We start from the raw sequence: 19576 nt of genomic DNA, 5'->3' as shown, positions 1-19576 counted from the left end.
AACTAGAGGAGGATGTGAAAGAGGGGATTAGAGAAGAACCACGAGGTAACACAATAAAAATAAATAACTGGAAGACCGGCAGACATGGTCTCAGGCTGAACTTTGACTGTTCCCCTTTTGAGATGTATTAATGTCCCATTGTCTAGCTAGCAGGACAGTGTGTGAGAGGCCATTCAGTCAACAGTGGTGGAAGAAGTACTCAGATTTGTTTTACTTGAGTATAAGTAGCAATGCCACACTGTGAAAGTACTCTTTTATACTCTTTAAACTCATTTCACTTAAATGAAAGTGCAGTATAAAACATGACTTACAGCACCAAAGTAAATGTACTCAATGTTCAATGGTATTTCAAATTGCTTTTATTGCAAGTCTTTTTACTTCTTTACACATAAAAACTCAAAGGTATATGACATAGTTCAATATTGAAAATTGTGCATTACATTCATCCATTCACGCACACATTCATACACCGATGGCGGAGGAAACCAATGCAAGGCACCAAATCATCGGGAGCAACTAGGGGTTCAGAGTCTTGCTCAAGGACTCTTCGACACTAACTCTGGGGGATTGAACTGGGAACCCTTCGGGAACCCTCCAACTCTACCCCTGAGCCACTGCCACCCCCGAAAATGCAGATTCAAAGATTCAAAAACCTTTATTGTTAGACATTTCTCTTATTGTTACAGGCTCTCAAAACATCACAGACGTCAAATAAACCCCAAACAAAGACAACAGATATAGAGCTTCAAAGAGAGCCTCAAGCCATGAGTAGCTCAACAGCGTTATAATAATAATAATCTAACTAATAGTTTAGCGAATGTCTGTCTGTCCGTCCGTCTGACCAACTGTATGGTGACATCCTTGATAGTACACAGTTTCGCAGCCTTGGTAACCGTCTGTCTGCATGCTACTCTGACTCAAACATATAATGTTCCGAATGTCTGTCTGTCTGAGTGAGTGAGTGAGTGAGTGTCTGTCTGTCTGTCACAGTGTTTCTCCTCAGTGTATGTGTATGTGTGTGTGTGTGTGTGTGTGTGTGTGTGTGTGTGTGTGTGTGTGTGTGTGTGTGTGTGTGTGTGTGTGCAGGCGGGTGGGGGGGATACACAGTATCTCTGTAGCCATTAAACGAAACGGGTATTTCTTACATTGACGCTCCTACATATTATCATGCAAGCACCAGTTAAAGTTACTTTCCATCCCTCATATACTGTGTGCACAGTGCACATCCCATAACCCACACAGTGCACATCTTTTCGGAGCTCATATCTTTGAACGGGGGTAAGGGCTAGTACTTACCCCCCCCCCCCCCCCCCCCACGGGCACAGGCCTAGTAATATATGGGCATAAAATGGACCCAGAACTAATACTGCAGTGATAAAATGGACGCCAACAGACAGACAGATACAGATATCTCCATATATGGGCATAAATGGACACAGGCAGACAGATGGTCAAAACGGGTCCTATGAAAACAGGTATAATGGGGTTTGCATTAAAGGGCGGGGCATTCATTCCCTATTTACATTGTTCCGAATTGGCCAGGTCACAGACTAGACGCTAGTAATACTAATAAGAAGAAGAGCCCAGGATTGAACTGTGCTTTCCTAAAGGCCTCAGTATAATAATTTGTTTTTCACTGAGTTTTAAAAGTGAACAATGATGTAACCTGTCTAATCTCCAGAAGAAGGTTACTCTAGTTACTTGACTTTACACCACTGTCAGTCAGTGCTGCACCAGTATAATCCCAGTTTGATGATCTCCTCCTCTTCTCAACAGTCATGGGGGATTTTAGTAATTCTGTGGTCATATTTGTGTTATCTCAGCAAAACAGGTTTTTAAAGAAAGACAGACAGCCTCCCACCCACCCATCTGTTTACATGAGTCAGTACAGTTGATGCCTCCAGGGTAAAAGGTTACATCTACTTTCAGAATGCTGTGTTTTTCATGTCTATATTTCTTGCTCTGAGTCATGTAATCAGCTGACTGGGATTTGTGCCAAGCAGAATCATCATGTAGATAATTCTAGAGAGCCTTGTGTTCACTTCAATGGTTTGAGTTATGGTCATGTCATGGTGACCTGAACTGTCTTGTTGGCATTCTCCAGCTGTGTATTCCGAATGAAAAGAAAGAAAGATTATCATAACTGCAACACAAAATGTACATTTAAATACTTTTCTTTCTTTTTTGTTTGAGAGACTTTTACTGTATATTTAAATACTTAATACTACCCCACTATATGTCTGGTTCTACAGACATCTCCATGTATGGGCATAAAAGGGATTATATGTATGATGTCAGATGTCATAGACGTCACAGGACTTTAACATATGTTAAAGTCCACAGCGGTCTTGACACGCTTGCGGATCTTGTCGGTGTAGCGGGCGACATGCTTGCGGATCTTGGCGGTGTAGGGGGCGACATGCTCGCGGATCTTGGTGGTGTAGGGGGCGACATGCTCGCGGATCTTGGCGGTGTAGGGGGCGAGCAACTGGTTCAGCTCATCGATCTTGGTCTGAATGGTCTCCAAGGCGGTGCGCATAGCCTGGGCGGTGGACTCCAGCTGTTCCTTCAGGCTCTCCGCCTGGGTCTCCAGCTGCTGGCCCAGGCCCTCTGCCTGGTTCTTCAGCAGGACGGTGAAGGTGCTCAGCTTCTCTGCGGCAGTGTCGTGTGCCTGGCTGACGTAGGGCTCCACTTGTCCTCTGACCATGTCGATGTTCTGGGAGGTGCGGGACTGGATCTCGCCCAGGTAAGTGGCCACAGTGCTGGGAGGGAAAAGATAAGATAAGCAAGAGGTTAGGTCAGATACCAAGAGAAACTGGGCAAAATAATATTGCCATTATTTTAGTTTGTCAGCTTAGTTTGGTTAAATAAACCAAACCAAACAAAGAAAAGAAAGAATAACTAAAAGTCTCTGCCTGTGGTTCAACATACTTGCGGATCTCCTCGCTGTCCTTGTCCAGGCGTTTCTTCAGCTTGCGGGTGTAGGTTGAGACACGGCCGCGGACATCATCGGTGTTCTGGTCCATCATGGCCTTGAGCTCGCCCAGGTACTGGGTGCTGCGCTCCTTGGCGTCGATCATGTCGTTCTGCAGCCTGTCGGCCAGCAGTTGGAGGTCCTGACCGATCTGCCCGGTGGTGTCCTGGGTGTAGGGAGCCAGCTTGGCCTCCACGTCTAAGCTCAGAGTATCAGTACTAAGGACAATCACCACCACCCAAGCCACAATCTGTTACTGTTTCTGTTACTACTACTGCAATCCCTCGAGACAGAGTCAATGATGGCTACGCCATTCAAAGGAAGAGAGACAGACCGAGTGGGCATCACCCTTTCTTTGATGATGGGTTCCCAGATTGCTACTACTGTGACAACAACCAAATAAACTCTACCACAGTATCAAATTACCTAATTTCTGAACAGTTTCTATACCCGGCTACCATCATAGATGGGCAGCAGGGTATAGTGGATAGAGGAGGAAGGACAACTTTTAACCACTTAAGCGCCATTTTACATGTTGTAGGCCTATATTTGGAAATGTCCTTGTTTGTTCTTCTACATTTATGGCTATGACATGTGCAATCAGGGGCGCTGGAACTCCCAAATCCCAAGGGGAGCTGAGCTTGGAGGAGTTCATGCCAAAATCCACGAAAATTCAAATTTTTTATCCGGTTATGGGTTATTTTTATTACGGTTTTGGGTGCTTATTCCCCGCACAATGGTGTAACAAGGAGCTGTACTAGTTATTTTAGCACACAGTGCAACACACAGCACGCACGCACACACACACACACACAGTCACTCACGAACACACTACGGCTATTTTTGTAACAGTTTTCTACTGTTTTTTATTCCTCATATTCAACGGTGTTAGTTTGCAACAATGAGCCTACAAACAGTTTCTAGTTCTCAAATAAATATACTTTGGTGTGCCATCAAAGCTGGCTTTATTTTAAAACAAATTATTTAAAACATATTTTTTCACCAAAGTCAAATACATTATTGTTTTAATATAGCTCTGTGTGTGTGTATATATAAAGGCCTATATAAAAAAATATATATATATATATATATATATATATATATATATATATATATATATATATATATATATTCTTTTTTTTTTCTCAATCGAAAAATGTATTTTTCTCCTCCCTTAACCCTAAGGCCACATCTGTCTCATTTTAGATTTTTGCTTTGGCTATTCAAAAATAGCAGATATACATGCTCACAGTGTGGCACTTATTGTCTCGCGGCGATCAGCTATTTTTGAAAAATCTTGGAAATGTGAGAACTTCCACTGGTTTCGAAAGCATTTGTAAGCCTCTTAATGTGATTTGAGGAGGTGTTCTTGAAGGAACTGACATGCAGAGACGAACCTCAACATGCCCAGGCTGTTCATGCACACAGTTGATGCTGGTGGGTGGTTGCACTGTGCCAGATTTTGCAACCAGATACTAAACAAACAACACTGATTGACATTTTCATGAGCGCTTTTGCCTATAAAGATGTGCTGTTCCAAAAATCACAATAGGCTACACACAAAAAAAAAAAAAAAGAAAAAAAAAAGGGTTCCAGCAGACACGGTTATTTTGGTCGTTGTGTGGTTCTAAAGGCGCTATAGCACCATGACAGCACATTTAAGATAGGCGCTATACGTTAGCAACCCTTACAAGACAAAGAAACAATTTGATTCAGTTTTGCACCGTTTGTATTTAGTGCATGTTGGTGCCTAATCAAGTGACTTGAACAGTCACTAGATGGCGTCAATTCTTTGGAAAGCTGTATCGTGATAACACTATGGCTGTATGCCATCACCTTGGATTAGGAAATTACATTTCAAGCCCCAACATAGTTAACAGCAAATTTGCACACTTTACCATGGCAGGTAAACATTGCCTTATGGATATAGGCCTGTCCAGCAGAAACCTTGTATCTCAAATTTGATCTCAGTTTCAAATTTGCATGTTTTTTCGTAAATTAAAGCCCTGCCTAATTCTTTTTACTTTTTTTTATGATGAATAAAAACGGTTTTGTGTGAATACCCAATACCCATAATCTAATTATGCCCTTGAGCAGGGGAGATTCAATGAGTAGTGGATGTATGGTATGGTTTCTCAGAGCTCTGCTTCGGATTTTGATTGACTGATTGACTGATTGATTGATTGATTGATTGATTGATCAATCGATTGATTGATTGATTGATTGATTGATTGATTGATTGATTGATTGATTGAATACTTTATTAGCAGTTCGTATAGGAAAATACATGGCAGTGTACAAGGTCCACTAATAAGATTGAAACCACAAAAGGCATATCTGGCTTTTTTACATTGGGGGCCATATCATGTTGCACAGACTTTGTTTGTTCATGTAGAGTGAGAGTCTACATAGTGTACATTGTAGACTAACTATTGTCGTGCATTAAAGTAAATTCCAATATTGACCAGGTAGCAATGGCATTATAATGCAAGAAGCTTTTTAGATGAAGACCTTAATAAGACTGCTGCTCAGGGACGTGCTGGGCCCCTGATTCAGCCCGGGAAAAAGAGTTGGAGAGGCCCTCATTGCGCGCTATGGAGAGATCTCTCTCTATAGCGCTGCTGCTACTCAAAGTTTTGCCATTTCAGATCATGACAAGTGACAAGCCAGTGGGCCAATTACATGAATTAGGCCTATATTTCGTTGTTGTCAGGTGGAAACCTTGTATGTCCAAAACCGTTTGTTTTGTATTTATCATTTAAAAAATGATTTAAACTAGTGAAAACAGCCAATCTATACAAGCACACAACGCCTCGCGGTGCGAGGAGTTGTACTTTTGTGCAAACAGTTTAATTTTTTCCTAATGGCCCGGCCTGGACCGGCCGAGAATGAACCGGCCGTTCGGGAGTTGTCCTGCTTTTCCCAATGGCCAGCACGTCCCTGCTCCTGCTTGTCCATGAAGATGTCCAGACTATGGACAATATGGGTTAACACACACACACACACACACACACACACACACACACACACACACACACACACACACACACACACACACACACACACACACACACACACACACACACACACTTGGATTTAAAAATCATGCCACTCTGTAATACAACATAGCATGCACGCTGTCATTGCTTTTTATCTCTAGCCAGTAATATGTCCCCCATTTCTATGAGTCACTTTGAATAACCAATACCAAAGAGGTTATTCAAAGTGACTCATATACATAAAACAGGGGTTGGCAATCTTTATGTTTTTATTATCTTTATTGAGTTAATGTGCCATATCAACATTAAGCACAATTATGACACCAAATCAAAATTAAATATTTCCAACCGATTTTGATTTTCCAAAGACAATGACATTTTCAGTTCAGGGGTTGCATATCTGGACATTTGATTGTCTCCACCAGCCGAAGGCATGGGGGAGAGTATGTTTTCCCCTTCGTCCTTCCGTGTGTCCGTCCGTGCGTGCGTGCGTGCGTGCGTGCGTCCGTGTGTCCTCGCAGTTTGTGTGCACCTAATCTCAGTCGCCGTTGGCCCGGTCGCTGCCAAAGTAAGCACACACATTCCCTGGATGCCAATCTAGAACCTCTGCCCTAAATTTTTCAAATGGGCCTTTTCTAGCGCCACCTAGTGGCCGATGTTCGCAAAACACATTTCTGTGCACTACTCTTACAGATTTTGTCCAAATATCCTACAAATCAGTAGGCAGTATCTCGACAGTCATGTGATCAACACGGATCTTTCCGATTTTGCATATTCCATCCTGATTGGCTAAGAGTGGCTTCCAAAGTTTGTAGCATTGAGCCGTTTTGAACAAAATGCTTCAAATCACAAACGCAAAGTGCAATTATCATGAAATCGTGCACACACGTTCCCACTAGGCCAAGGAAGAAATGCCACTTTTTTTTTTTAAATCAGCCTCATGGTGGCGCTATAACAGGCCGATTTGTGGTTTTACCTATAACTCCACCGATCAGTTTCAAACTTTGTAAGCGCACTCCCTAGAGGCTAAGGATAAACCTTTGTCCTGCATTTTTCACATCAGCCTTTTATAGCGCCACCTTTGGGCCAACTTATGAAAACACATTTTTGGATATTACTCCTTGAGATTTTATCCAAAAATCTCACAAATCGGTACACAGTATCTCTATAGTCATGTGATCAAGTCCGATCCGTCTGATATTTCATATTCCATCCTGATTGGCTATTATTAGATTCCAAAGTTTGCAGGATTGCTCCGTTTTTGAACAAAATGCCTCAATCAACTCATCAACGCAGCTTGCGATTACTGTGACATTTGCCACACATATTCCCACTAGGTCAAGGAACAAATGCTACCTTTTTCACATTGGCCTGTTATAGCGCCACCAGCAGGTAGACTTTAGCAAAACACATTTTTGGAACACAATGATTCAAATCATGCATGCAGCGTCCGATTGCCATGAAAGATCTAAGGTGAAGAACATATGCCACCCTTTTTTACATTGGACTATTATACAGTAGCACCACCAGGACGCACGGCCTGGTGGAGACCTGTGCTCGGAAGAGCACTGCTTCTAGTTTACTCTGCCTTGCCTGCTTGATCTTTGAAAGACCCATATTTCTCTTGTTTATCCTCAAAGTGGTACATAATAATGAATGTTCGGCAAATAACATTTTCAAGACATCAACATTTGTAGAGGAAGGTCTATTTGCACACTTACGCACTAGGAAGGTGCGTATAGGAGCAGGAAACTAGTGCAACAATAGAAAAAATGTATCCTGCACACTGTCTTCACTCACAGGAGTAGTTTATTAGGCTACAACAACGTTTTGGTCTAAACGGCTGGTCGATTAGACCGAAACGTTGTCGGAAATCTAAACTCTTTAAAAGGGGTAAAATAAATGTTGGTGTTATCTAATGTCTGCTTGTGCTGGCAAATTGGCATTTGAAAATATTTGAGAATTGAGGTCCTTTCCCTTGCACATGAAATAACGCTGTTGTAGAATGTGAGATTAGCTGTATAGAAACTTAGAAAGAGACACAGACAGACAGACAAACAGACTCATAATAACGCTGCTAGTAGAATGTGAGATTAGCTGTATAGACAGAGACACAGACAGACATACTCACATGAAATAATGCTGCCAGTAGAATGTGAGATTAGCTGTATTGACAGAGACACAGACAGACTGACAGATGCACACACACACTCACACACACACGCACACACACGCCAGGCTCGGCTCCAGGATGAAATGACTGAGGGGGCAGTTGAAAATGGCAAGGGGACACATCAGTTTTTATATAGTAAAACAATATGTACATAAAACCTAAACTGAGGGGGCAGAATTTGCAATTGAGGGTGCCATGCCCCCTCTGGCACCCCCGTGGCGCCGGGCCTGACACACACACACACACGCACACATTTCCTGGTGGAGATTTGGAAGGAAAAAAAACAAAAACATAACATAGTGAGTTGAATTTACATGGCTCCTAGTCCTATCCCAATGAGTGAGTTTGCACTGTTGCGTGTACTGTCTTTGGCGCCTGATTTTCCCCAGTGGGATCAATAAAGCTCTTATCTCATCTCATCTCACTCATGTGTATGAGTATGTACGGTATGTGTACGTGTGTTTAGGGAAACTGGAATTATGAGTCCAACAGGGCATTATAGTTCTTGGAAGACACTAGTACAAACATGTTAAACATGTTTTATTGACACGGTTCGCCAGCCTACTGTACATCTACTTTAAATTCTTCCTTCCATTTAGCTTTTATATGTATGTCTTTATGTTTTGTTGTTATATATATATATATATATATATATATATATATATATATATATATATATATATATATATATAATCTTTATTTCAGACAGAGGTCCATAGCACAAAATGTAACATAAGAGACAAACAACATGGGAGAAAGAAATTAGAAAGCACAATTATAGTGCAGAGAAGTAGAATAGTGCAATCCTACCTAATCAGCAGCAGCAGGCTGTTGAGCCAGTGCTTGCAGCCGGAGGCGGGAGGTGACCACATAACAGCTCTTTATAGGGTTTGTTAGCACATGTGCTGTTGTTTGACACTTACAGGCACTGAATAAAATTGTAGGCTACATGAGTTGCCTTAACAGTGCCTCACAAGTGGAAGTGGGCAGGCCAACAGAAGTTAACAACTGACGGTGGCACTATGCCACGAGGAACACAGAGAACCTCATGGCACCGTTGTATGCCACTCTAAGCCTTTCCAAGATTTTCCCTGTAATAGGACCATAGATGAGCCAGGGGACAAAGGGACATGATTTTCTTTTTTTAAGATTTGTTTTTGGGCTTTTATGCCTTTATTGATAGTTAGACTGACAGGAAATGGGGAGAGAGAAGGGGAGTGACACGCGGCAAAGGTCATCCGGAATCGACCGGCGACACTGCCAGGCATCTATGCCTATGTGGCAATGCTATGGGGTTATCTTTGTGCCATAATTAATTTGTATTCGTACTTTTCCTTTTTTTTTTTTACTCCTAAACATTTTCACCAAAGAAATTACACGTAAACAAATTAATTTGAAAAAAATATCCAAAAAAAAAAAAAAAAAAGTAAGAATGTTTTTTTTGGAAGCGGCAGTGATTATTATTATTATCATGTACACACACACACACACACACACACACACACACACACACACACACACACATACACACACATACACGCACGCACGCACACACACACACACACATACACGCACGCACGCGCGCGCACACACGCACACACACACACACACACACACACACACACACACACACACGCAGCCTCCACTGCTCAGTTCACACGAGTGTGATTTTTTAAAACACAGCATGGATTCAGCCACACTACAAAAGTCCTCCCCACTGTCACAGACCACTTGACATGTAACTCTATGAACCCCAAACCTCTGCTTTTTTGAAAGAGAAACAAAAGCAGAGCACCATCGAGAGCACAATTTCCGCTTAAATCCATCATGCATCAATGAAAGGAGACGAGACCGTAATGCATTTGATCTGAGCCTACAAGACATTTATCTTTAGTACCATCTGCATAGTACCTTCTACATACTGTATATATTAATATAATTATTTTGTGTTATTCTTTATCCCTAACCTGAAAATGGAAACTAAGTTTGGTCTCATGGACGTTTCTGTAATCAGGTTACTCATACCTTAGGTATAAGGAATAATTTGATAACTACAGTGCGTGTTTAGGTTCCATAAGCACAGTTATATATATATATATATATATATATATATATATATATATATATATATATATATATAGTATCAGGGTAATTGTTTAGTAAAGTGTGTGATTTGAGAATGAATGTTTCTGACGCAAATTGCATGGATACTTGTTAAGACAAGGTTAGTTCACGATTATTTATTTAGTTTTTTAATTAGTCTCATGTAACCTGGAAAGACTGAGCCTTTCACCCCAATCGCTTTGATATCAGACTGTTATTTTATGGTTTTATAATGCCTTATTGGTTTGGTGCTGTGCCAACTGGTATCATAGTCATCTCAAACATAGGTTATTGTTTCAGTGGCATGTCTGTGTCCATCATCTATCTTACTATGTGTCAATAGACTGACCAAAGGGTAGCTGACCTGTACTGCTAGTTCACGAAGAACCAAACAGCCATTGTTTCAGAACAAAGTTCACCAGAGTTGACATGCTCTATTCAGGATGTGTCTAAAAGACGTGCTCATCAATTATTATTTGAATGTTCTATTTAAAGCTGTTACGTGCTTGCAAATGCTTAAAGGGATTTTTGTCTTCTTCAGAGTATCAACATTCTCCTGCAACCTGGGAGATTGCAGTTTATAGAAAACATTATTACTTGACCTGGCTCCCAAATGTCACACAAATAGCCTATAATTCAGCACTGTTGAGAAGGAGTCAGGAGAGAATCAAAACATGACTGTAAAACTTGTAAAACTAGACTTAACCTGCAAACATTTAATGAAAATTGTTAATTAATTAATATTTTTTATTATGCCTACCTCTGAAAATAATCATCATCATGATTGCCATTATTAATGTTTTATTTTGTGTGCGTGTCTGTCTGTGTCTGTGTGTGTATGTTTAACAATGACCTATTATACACTCAAGAAAGTAGGAGCATCTACAGTTGTTTCCGTCTCATTGCTTGACCTTATTACAAAGTCCAATAGTAGTGTTTGCACGAGGTTATCTGAGTTAACTGTGGGCCAGAGGAGCGCTGAATCTATTCACAATACCACAAAGCATGAGGCCTATTACAATTTTTTTGCAACTTTTCAGTGTTTGTGTGAACGCTGTGTAGTGTTTTGACAAAACAGGTTTTCAGGCCCAGATCACTTAGCCTGGGGCCAGCCTAGATACGAATGCATCTAGCTAACTAACTGCAGTATCCCTACCTTGTTTTTAACATGACTGGGATGTCTAGCTCAGCTAGGCTACAGATCACTGGCTTAAGTACCATGCATAGTAGTACATAAGGACCGCAGGAATACACAAGAAACGGAGGGTGAGAGAAATTTCGTCCGGGCCGGGCACTCAGTGACAGTGACAGTGAGTTGCGAGTCCCATTCCAATTCCCATCGGCCTCTGCTGCGTGTCTCTCCTGGTTTCTTTCCTCACTGGAAATTATCAATAAAGGCAGAAAAGCCAAAAACCCTTTTAAAAAAAAGTTTTCAAACTCTGTGTGTGTGTGTGTGTGTGTGCGTGCGTGCGTGCGTGCGTGCGTGCGTGCGTGTGTGCGTGTGCGCGCGCGTGTGCATGTTTGCGTGCGTGTGTGTGTCTATTGTGATCATCAGGTATCATGTGACAGTAGCCGGAGGTGTGGCAGCACTGCAGAACAAGCGTGGCAGTGACAACCTGGCAGTGACTCCTGGACTTTGGGCTCCCTGCTGCAACTCTCATCTGACTGCAATAGGCCTATATATACAGCAAAGCACCAGCCAGACACACTCACAAACACACTGAACTCTCAGAGGTACCCAGGGGGAAAGAAGGTAGGAATTAAACCAGGCTTCAGAAAATAATGATGATGGGAACGCAAAGGAACTCATGTCCTCTTTGAATTGAAACGTGATCAGTGTTTTGTTTTTTTCCTGTTTCTCAGGAAGAGACGCAGTCATGAAGGTGTTCGTGGTGCTTGCTATTGCGGTATTGTCTGGTAAGCTTCATTTTTCCTCACATAACACACAAGACAATTTGATTGTAGTGTCCAGTTTCACAGAATACCTTATGTTTGAGATCAGACTGTCTATTGAACAAAACATTATTCAGTTTTAGGCATTCACTGCCATTCTTACACAACGATACGAACCAGCACAACACTAAGCGAAAGGAACACATATCTGAACAAACAAAATCTGAATCAACTTTATTGTCACATCAGGTTTACTGTTTTCAGAAAAGGTTAGAAGTATAGAGATATTGGAAAGAGCAAGGAGAGAAAAAACACAAAAACGACTAAAACTAAATCAATACAGTACATAATACCTTAGCATAAATAGTAGCTGGTATGAAGTCAGACATGAGGTGCAGCGGTAATGTGAGGTTATAGAAATAGCAGCACTATAACAGTGGCAGATGTGGAAATTGAACACAAAATCATCAGTGCTCATGCAGTTAACAACATCCTCTCCATACCAGGCTGCCATGCCAACCTCTTCTACGCTGATGAACCCAAACCACAGCTGGAAGTGTTGACAGATGCATTCTGGGACTATGTCGCCAAGGCAACCCAGACAGCTGATGACACACTCCAGATGATCAGGAAGACTCAGTTTGGCCAGCAAGTCAAGTAAGTCTCGTAACCTCCACCATATTTCATGTCATTTGTCATATTGCAGTATATTATACAATATTGACCTTGTATCAAACAGAACCCTGTGGATTTGATGACCTGAACCAACATGATATCAACTATCCCACCTTTCTCTCTCTCTACCATCCAGTGCCCGTCTCACAGAGAGCGCAGACGTTGCCAGCCGGTATGCCGTCTCCTTGCAGGAGAACCTTCCTCCCATGGCCCAGGACCTGGTCTCCAAGATCACCAAGGAGGCCGAGGTGTTGACGGAGCGCATCAGCCAGGACCTGACCACCGTCCGGGGCAAGCTGGAGCCATACGCCGAGCAGATGAGGGTCCAGGTCCAGCAGAAGCTGGAGCAGCTCAAGCAGGAGCTGGCCCCCTACGCCGAGTCCCTGGACACCGAGACGCTGAGGGTCACCCTGGAGCAGAAGAGAGAGGAGCTGACCAGCAGCCTGGAGCAGAGCTTCCAGGAGCTGCAGGCCCAGCTGGGGCCCTTCACGGACGAGCTGAAGCAGAAGGTGGACGAGCGCCTCAAGGAGTTCCAGCGGACCGTGTCCCCCATGGCCGACAACATCCAGCACGAGCTGGGCCAGAGAGCCACGCTCGTCAAGCAGATGGTCGCCCCTTACGCCGAGGACCTGAGAGAGAAGCTGGACCCCTATGCTCGGGACCTCGAGGCCCAGCTCAGCTCCCTCTACCAGTCGTTTGTCAACGCCAACTAAGACCTCGACCTCAACCTGATCCACGATTTATTAAGACAATGGTTCTCAACCTGTGGGTCGGGACCCTCAGAGGGGTCCCCAAATTATTTTGGGGGGGTCCCCAGATGTTTAGCTAAATGTTAACATTGTGTTCTCACTCAACAGTAAACAGACCAACATGCAGTATAAGTGTATACAGGGTCTGCACATATCTAAAGTGACAATTTAAGGACTTTTTTTGTACCTCTGGTCAAACATTAGTAAAATTGTCAGATATTAGAGGCAGAAATTGTGAAAATAGCAGATCTACATGCTCACAGCGCCTCTCAACGCGAGGCGTTGTAAGCATGTAGCTCGGCTATTTTCACAATGGAGTAGATCGAGTCAAACTAAATGTAATGCCAACTCCTACAATTCCAAGTGCTTGTGCAGGGCGGGGGGGTCCCCAGTTAAAATATGATTATTTGGGGGGTTGTGGCCCTGAAAAGGTTGAGAACGACTGTATTAAGATGTAGGCCTTGTTTGGTCTACCTGCGTGTGGCTCAGTCAAGCGTCCAAAGAATTCATGTCATTACCTGAACTGTATTATAAGAAATGAACAGACGGCGTATTGTATTTATTGTTCAGTGCAAGGTTTTTAGACACAGCAAGCCAGCCTCTGCACTCATTAAGCGTGTATATATACTGTACTGTGATATTTGTCTTGTGCTGTGTTGTTTGAAAGTGTAACTGAAGTGTTACTGTTTTTTTAATTGTTCTAAATTATCATCAAAAATAAAGACATGCATATTATGAACTCAACTGTTGATTCCTTTCCAAGTTAAAGATAACACCTCTATGGATGGTCAATATGTGCCTACGTCATGGCCCCTTAGAATGTCTTAAATATTCAAAACGTGTGAAACAAGGAGTGATAATCATCCAAATCCTTTTGCTGTTTACTGGTAGGACACATGCTACTGTTTTCTCTTAGTAAGCCACAGTTATTTACTAGATTCCATAACCTTGTCTCACCTCTCATGTCCTGACATGTCTTGTCACAGTTCGGTCTCCAGCGGGTTTATGAAGTGGCAGGCAGGCCATTGTTCTTGTTAGTACTTGCCATAACTCTACCTTTATTTATTTCAACAGTGAGAAAAGTAAAATCAAGTAAAATTGATTTGACAGAGATGGCTTATTGACACGATTGGTGGATTGGCTAGCAGATTTTTGATTTGATTGTATATGATATTCACTGCCAATGCTATAGGTGAATAAATCATCATACTGTATGTGTAAAGCATGGTTTCTCAGGACAGATATTGAACTCCATTATAAATCTGAGCACCATAAACTCATAACTGTCCACTTTTATGACAATTCTTCAGACAGTCCAATCAAGCAACTCAGACTCCCTCGCCCTCTCACACACATCAACATACACACAATAGGTGGAATATTCCCCCGCGTCCAGCGTGGAGGGTCAGAGTCCAATGACAACACCACGCGCGCGCACACACACACACACACACACACACACACACACACACACACACACACACACACACACACACACACACACACACACACACACACACACTCACAAACACATGCTCCCACATGTTCAGCTTCACCCAGTTGAGTGCTGCCCACAGAGGAGTGCAGGTGGGGAGCAGTGTCTTGCTCAGGAACACCTCGACAAATTGCCGGGGCTGGGAATCAAACCTGCTGGTTGCCAACTTCATCTGCAAACTGATATAAGTGCTTCAGATTGTGTCGTTTTGACGTGTAATTCACTACAGAACTACCAATTACTTTAGACTAAACATTCTAAATATTCAGATTTATTTTTTCATTCTTTTTTTATTGAACTCAGCTGATTAAATTTAGTAATTGTATTGTATTACACTGCTCATGATCAAGTTTTTTTTTAACAATTTATTTCTGATTATCTTTAGTTGAGCAAACAATCTATCCTGAGATAACTTTGCCTGTGGTGCAACTTCTTTCAGTGTAGCTTGACAAACTCTGCCTGTCCTTCGAATAATCAAAGTCACAAGTCACTTATTTAAAACAACAGAACAATGTATGGCCTATTCTATTGTGTATCTGGATTATTAATTTGTATCTACTTTATAGCAATGCGTCTTTGCTTGTTGCATCTCCTCATTACCCATCACCTGAAAACAAGTCCAAAGCACTTCAGTTTAAAGGGTACATCAAAGGCTCAACTAAACAGATGTAGATTTATGATCTGAGATCATCCAACCTGTACTTGTTCTGACCAGACATGCACCCAGCATTCACACTACATTAGTTCTCAACGTGGATACCAGGGACGCTGTGCTGTGGGTTCCTTTCGGGGGTCTAAATTGACCGGTACAAGTCTAACTCTGACAGTGTACAAATAGAACCAAATAATTTGGTTCCAGTTAGCTGTTCCATTTGTTAAGGGGAGACCTTGACATGTGTTTGAGAAACACTGCCAAATGGCTTGGCTGATAAGCTGTAAAAGCCCATTCCTAATTGCTGGAGACTACTTTGCTTTGTCTCAGGGCAGGAATTTCATGGAGGCCATGACCCATGGCCCCTCACTTTGGCCTTCTGCCCCTCAAATTATGGCCAGAGGCCAAAGTGGCTGTGATCCCCTGTCCACACAGCTCCAGCAGAGGTTTTTAGACCACAGTGTCTTTTGTTGAGATTCTGAATTCTTAACGCACCTTGAATCCCCATCTTCAAGTGTGTCCAGTGACTCTGCACTCTTATTAATCCCAGGCTGAGCATATATATAACTTTTGACTCTGGAGTTTGTGCAAAAATTTACAAATTATTTTGTGAAATAAACTGTTTTTTATAGGGGTGGCATAGCTCAGGGGTAGATAAACCGTTATTAGAGCACAAAGGGTTCCCGAAGGGTTACCAGTTCGAATCCGGGCTCCCCCTGAGTTAATGTCGAAGGGTCCTTGAGCAATACTCTGAACCCCTAATTGCTCCCGGTGAGTAGGTTGGTGCCTTGCATGGTTTCCTCCGCTACGGGTGTATGAATGTATGCGTGAATGGGTGAATGTAATGCACAATCTATGTAAAGCGCCTTGGATAAAAAACGCTATATAAATGCACCATTTACCATTTTTATGCATGTGTAGCCCCAGCCAATAAACCGACCCGCAAACGCCCTGCCAATCGAGCTCAGCTCTATTGGCACAGTGGTTTGGGTGTCGGACTGGCGAGTGGGAGAGTGGTGTTCGATTCCCGCTCCTGCGCTTCACTACAATCTGGCGTTGTCGGCAGGATGAGGAGCGTGATATCCTTGCGTGAGGGACATGAGGGACGTCGTGTGCGGTGGTCCGCGGCGTGAAGTGTGAAGCGCGAGGACGCGCTTCCAAAGACCGAGGGGGTGATTGTAGCCCCAGCCAATAAACCGACCCGCAAACGCCCTGCCAATCGAGCTCAGCTCTATTGGCACAGTGGTTTGGGTGTCGGACTGGCGAGTGGGAGAGTGGTGTTCGATTCCCGCTCCTGCGCTTCACTACACATGTATTTCCTGATAGTTATACTACAGTATATTAAATCATTGTTTTATTCGATGCCCTTCCTACCCTGACATTTGGCATTTGTGCCCTAAAAAAAACACTACAGCAACAAAGGTCAAGTTAAGTGCCTAAAAGGAAAAAAATCCAGATCTGGTTTCTCTCCTTCTCTGCAGAGACATTAAGGGTTAAAAGGCTCTTAGATGCCGTCTTAGAGTGAGGATGAACTGTTTGTTAGACCTGCATGTTTACATACAGCCAGTGGGATGCAGGAGTTTTTTTGAGCATGCTGTGTCTTGCTTTGCCCACTGTTACGACATACAGAGACTCAAGCTTGTTTTGAAGTAGATAACAGGTTGTTCTGAATATTGCTCTCGGGTTGATGAGTAGATCAGCAGCAGTGGAGATGAGGAGATAGCTGTCTCCTCGTAAAACTCCATCCCCTCTGGCTATGTGTTGTTTTGTTCTGTCTGTGGACTGGTGGGATGCTAGATATGTAATTATAGGGGGTCTGGACAATAACCCAGAGTCGGGTTATCGGTGTGTAATCATTGGCGGAAAATGTACGTGATGAAACTTGCAGGATGTGGTTGCAAGTTTTGGTTTTAATTCATGGTGGTTTCAAAGCCACCATGACCTGAAGGCTCCTACATTGTCTCTGAAGAAATGACTCTTGACTCCTTATTCAGACTTGGATTTCTGGATAGACATCAGCGTCAACCTTTCCCACACCTTGGGCTACACTGACACCCAGTGGTAGGACGTTGACACTGGGCTGTAACACTGCTAGTAGTGTAATAATGTAGAGGTGTGACTATATTCTCATGCCAGAACCTTGAACAGTGTTGAAGCATCTGCATAACACAATTATAGACCTAGTTAACGACCATGCATGGTTCAATTACTGTCTAAATTGTGGTCATGAAAGTTTCATGAAAGTTTGCCCAATTTGGCAAATGACAGACCCTTTGCAGACTGCTCGCCCCCAGTTCTTGTATTCTTGTATTTGTTTTACTGATTAGGAATTAGGTTAGGTTTGGGCATACTTTAACTGAGGTTATACGTTTAGGAATACCTGATGGCGACTGTTCCGAGGTCACCGGATTTGACACAGGGCGAGCATGTTTTGGGATGAGCATATCTTGCCTGCTTTTATCTGATACACTCAACACAGGGAACCTGAAGCACCATCACCAAGTTGCAATTTGGCTCTATTACATTGCTGTATTTTCTTCTAGGGCCTTGTTCATGCAGTCCGGCCCATGTCCAGAGAATGTGAATTCAATGGAAAGGATGATTGTACATCATATGACGTGTTGACACATTCATAATGTCAAGGTCCATGTTCTGTTCTGTTTATTATATAAGACTGACTGTATATCCTGTTTGGACCTCAGGGGTATTGTATCATCAACCCACCAATCGGGTTTGTAGGCCTAACTCATATTAAACTTGTTCTATTGAGAATTCTGGTCTCTGTCTACTTTCTGTCACTCTTCTTCCACAGGACCCAAACTGAAACTAGTGAAAATATCAGATCTTCAAGATTATGACGAGGCACTTGGTGTCCCGCTGTAAGCTTGTATATCTGCTCTTTCCACTATTTCTTAAACATTTAAAAAATATATATTTATGGTAATTGGTCAGCGACCCACGTATGGGTTCCGAGCCAGTGTTTGGGAAACGTGTCTAGCTGACCGACAGGCCCTTATTCCCAGCCGTCCTGGCTCCCAAGCTGTGGAATAAACTTCCCCTGAAGTCAAAATTGCAGGGGGCGACTCCCTATTTACTGCCAGGGTCTGAAAACTCACTGCCTGTACTGTTAATAATCGTATTAATTAAGTATTCAATCAACCTCTTCACCTTACCCCCTGGCACTCCTCTTTGCCTATAGCCTTCTTGTCACCTTTTCATATATGACCAGTTATTCTGTCCTTGGGTTCATGTAATTTACTAGAAGACGTCTGGATAACCGTGTGTGTGTGTGTGTGTGTGTGTGTGTGTGTGTGTGCGCGTGTGTGTGTGTGTGTGTGTGTGTGTGTGTGCAGTAGCGGTCCCAGACTATATGGCACCCTGGGTGAACCAGCAGTGACGCACCCACCTTATATTTTAGTAGCAACTTAAATATGTGCAGGTATTGTGCAGAATATACAATCATTACTCAATAGCAGCAGTGCTCAATTTTGCGCAAGAGGAGTCAAGCATATATGCATAGGAAGTAGAATAGGAGAAGAAAATAAGCAGTATTGGACTATTATGAATGGGTGAAGTATGAACATGATTAGCCTACAATGCAAAAATGAGTCTGCATGCAATCAGAACTTTGGCTAGTTAGCTAAAATATGGAAAACAATAATGATCTGAGCATATCAAATCAAATGAAATCAAACTTTATTTATAAAGCACGTTTACAACAACTGAAATTGACCAAAGTGCTGTACAGAGAAGGAGCAAACAATAAAAGCATGAGCATATACATATAACTAATGTCAAAAAAGAACACAACACACATATACAGTATAAAAGCAAACAGTAAAAGACCTCACAAAGATGATCAC

At 42.5% G+C, this 19576-nt stretch overlaps 2 protein-coding genes across 2 annotated transcripts; one reads left to right on the top strand and one right to left on the bottom strand.

Annotated features, from left to right (window-relative positions):
- Window positions 1–2320: 2320 nt before the first annotated feature.
- On the bottom strand, window positions 2321–9018 carry apoeb (apolipoprotein Eb; the record flags this gene model as incomplete). The annotated part of the gene is made up of 3 exons (XM_080741158.1): window positions 2321–2762; window positions 2932–3192; window positions 8957–9018. The coding sequence occupies 3 exons, from the start codon at window positions 9016–9018 to the stop codon at window positions 2321–2323; spliced, it is 765 nt and encodes a 254-aa protein (XP_080597284.1).
- A 2892-nt stretch (window positions 9019–11910) lies between these two features.
- Window positions 11911–14305, top strand: LOC308302450 (uncharacterized protein). The gene is made up of 4 exons (XM_080746704.1): window positions 11911–12002; window positions 12113–12166; window positions 12649–12799; window positions 12954–14305. Exons 2-4 carry the CDS (start codon window positions 12127–12129, stop codon window positions 13528–13530), a joined length of 768 nt encoding a protein of 255 aa, XP_080602830.1. The 5' UTR covers window positions 11911–12002; window positions 12113–12126; the 3' UTR covers window positions 13531–14305.
- The last annotated feature ends 5271 nt before the right edge of the window (window positions 14306–19576 follow it).

This window comes from Nannobrachium achirus (assembly GCF_963921795.1).
Source record: "Nannobrachium achirus genome assembly, chromosome: 2".
Taxonomy (NCBI): domain Eukaryota; kingdom Metazoa; phylum Chordata; class Actinopteri; order Myctophiformes; family Myctophidae; genus Nannobrachium; species Nannobrachium achirus.
Note: the sequence above shows the minus strand (reverse complement) of the source record. Positions and strands in the feature narration are given on the sequence as shown.

What these genes read in the sequence shown, in the direction of transcription:
- LOC308302450 (XM_080746704.1), top strand. Translation starts at nt 12,127, where the DNA reads ATGAAGGTGTTCGTGGTGCTTGCTATTGCGGTATTGTCTG. An exon ending in TGCTATTGCGGTATTGTCTG is followed by an intron (nt 12,167 to 12,648) that starts GTAAGCTTCATT and finishes TCTCCATACCAG; the next exon opens with GCTGCCATGCCAACCTCTTC. An exon ending in CAGTTTGGCCAGCAAGTCAA is followed by an intron (nt 12,800 to 12,953) that starts GTAAGTCTCGTA and finishes TCTACCATCCAG; the next exon opens with TGCCCGTCTCACAGAGAGCG.